The sequence below is a fragment of the Theropithecus gelada genome, chromosome 1 (assembly GCF_003255815.1).
Source record: "Theropithecus gelada isolate Dixy chromosome 1, Tgel_1.0, whole genome shotgun sequence".
Lineage (NCBI taxonomy): Eukaryota > Metazoa > Chordata > Mammalia > Primates > Cercopithecidae > Theropithecus > Theropithecus gelada.
This window is the reverse complement of record NC_037668.1, coordinates 30,320,845-30,322,914: the sequence shown is the minus strand read 5'-3', so window position 1 is coordinate 30,322,914 and position 2,070 is coordinate 30,320,845. Positions and strand designations below refer to the sequence as shown.

General features: G+C 49.7%; 1 protein-coding gene across 3 annotated transcripts in view; it reads left to right on the top strand.

The window, feature by feature from the left end:
• CCNL2 (cyclin L2) overlaps positions 1-2,070 on the top strand; it is a 13,930-nt gene that overhangs the window by 6,546 nt on the left and 5,314 nt on the right. The window contains exons 5-6 of one of the 3 annotated variants that reach the window (XM_025386578.1): positions 619-683; positions 1,265-1,756. In XM_025386578.1, coding sequence (XP_025242363.1) covers positions 619-683; positions 1,265-1,286 — 87 coding nt within the window. In that variant the 3' untranslated portion in view covers positions 1,287-1,756. Of the gene's footprint in view, positions 1-618; positions 684-1,264; positions 1,757-2,070 lie in introns of those variants that run through there. The other 2 variants (XM_025386557.1, XM_025386571.1) reach the window with 2 other exon arrangements.

Genomic DNA, 2,070 nt, shown 5'->3' with positions numbered 1-2,070 from the left:
TTTTTTTTTTTTTTTTTTTTTTTTGGAGTTGGAGTCTTGCTGTGTAGCCCTCTGCCTCCCGAGTACCTGGGATTACAGGCATGCGCCACCACGCCCGGCTAATTTTGTATTTTTAGTAGAGACTGGGTTTCTCCATATTGGTCAGGCTGGTCTCAAACTCCCGACCTCAGGTGATCTGCCCACCTCAGCCTCCCAAAGTGCTGGGATTACAGGCATGAGCCAGCATGCCCAGCCTGAAGTGTTCTTCTCTGTTTGCTGAAAGTGTGTTGATATTGTATTTTGGTGAGTTGGTAATTGGGGTACAGAGACGTGTAGAACAGGCTAACCTCACTGGTGGAAAGGCCTTGGAGATGAGAATGAAACCAGCCCCATGAAGAATGAGGCCTGTGCCGTGGGTTGTGCGGCTGGGCTCACAGGCATGCATCCTGCCTGGCTGCCAAGGCAGACAGCAGGTGCATCCGCAAAGCTCCCTCCAGCCGAGCCATCTGCCAGATGTGTGGCCAGGAGCCACTCCTGGGATCTAGCATGAGGCTCTTATTTGCTGCATGGACACCCACAAGATCTGAATTCTGGGCTCTTAAGGTTCTTGGTAATAACTGCCTGACCCGTATCTTCCAGATAATCGTTATGTACCTTCAGGTGTTAGAGTGTGAGCGTAACCAACACCTGGTCCAGACCTCATGGTGAGTTGAGCTTCCTTGTTTTATGAGACCAGCAAGGGCAGTGCAGGAATGTATTGACTTGAGGCACTTGGGCAGTGGGTAGGCAGCCCAGTGACTTGGTTGTGGGCTGGAGTTGTCCGAGTGCCCAGTGCTCCTGCTGTATAAATTCCAATCAGACTCCCAGAATGGGCACTGGCAGTCACGGTAGGTGGCCCGTCCCTCCCTGCAAGCCTGGACTTCCTGTGTCCCCCCCGGAAGAGAGCAGTCAGTGGGCTTCCTCTGGGAGCTGTTGACTTGGCGCAGGAGGACCTTTTCCCGGGAAAGGTGGAGGGACAGGCTAGTGGAGACTTTGTCTGTTTCTCCGCTGACATTGCATCCCATGGGAGAAGGGCAGAGAAGGTTCTGGGGCTGATTTTAGCAACGCATGTGCTAGAAAGGAACCCTAAAGTGGCAGTTTAGTATTGGGGGTATTTTGGTGAATTTTTTCCCATGGAGTTAAGTCTGTAAGGGTCATATTTTTGCTGACTGAATTGTCTGGTGCTATGACATGTTTAATAGAGAACCTATTTTGACTTTTCTTTTCTGTACTCTTTCAATCAAAGGGTAGCCTCTGAGGGTAAGTGACTAAGACTTCTCCTCTGCTGTCCAAGCGCTTTGGTGCAGGGACAGCGGCGTCTTCAGCCAATCCAGTGCAGGCTCTCCACCGAAGGCTGGCTCTAGACTGGTGGTACGCACATAGCATAGCCATGGCCGACTCCTGCTGTGGTTCTCTGACGATTGTGCTTCTTGTTAATCCTCTGTCGTGCTTTGGTAATTGTATTGATTAGAGTTGATAACTGTCTTGACTTGAATTTTGTCCCTTTAAAACTGCTGTACCTGTATGATAAAGATGCAGTACCTTTCTCTTAAAAAAAAAAATGGTATGGAAAGCTGTGAGAATTGAAAAGACAAATTGGCTGATGTCAGTGTGGGGTTATGTCATGATTTCTAGAAGCCCTGAAGTTGCTCTTTTCAGCAGCTTTGGGTGACACGCTCTGGTAAAAGGTGTGCATCTTTAAATTATTTCATGGATACTTTAAAAAATATTGTATCATTGGCCGGGCGCGGTGGCTCAAGCCTGTAATCCCAGCACTTTGGGAGGCCGAGACGGGCGGATCACGAGGTCAGGAGATCGAGACCATCCTGGCTAACACAGTGAAACCCCGTCTCTACTAAAAATACAAGAAAATTAGCCGGGCGAGGTGGTGGGCGCCTGTAGTCCCAGCTACTTGGGAGGCTGAGGCAGGAGAATGGCGTGAACCCGGGGGGGCGGAGCTTGCAGTGAGCCGAGATCGCGCCACTGCACTCCAGCCTGGGGCACAGAGCAAGACTCCGTCTCAAAAAAAAAAAAAAAAAAAAAAAAAAAAAA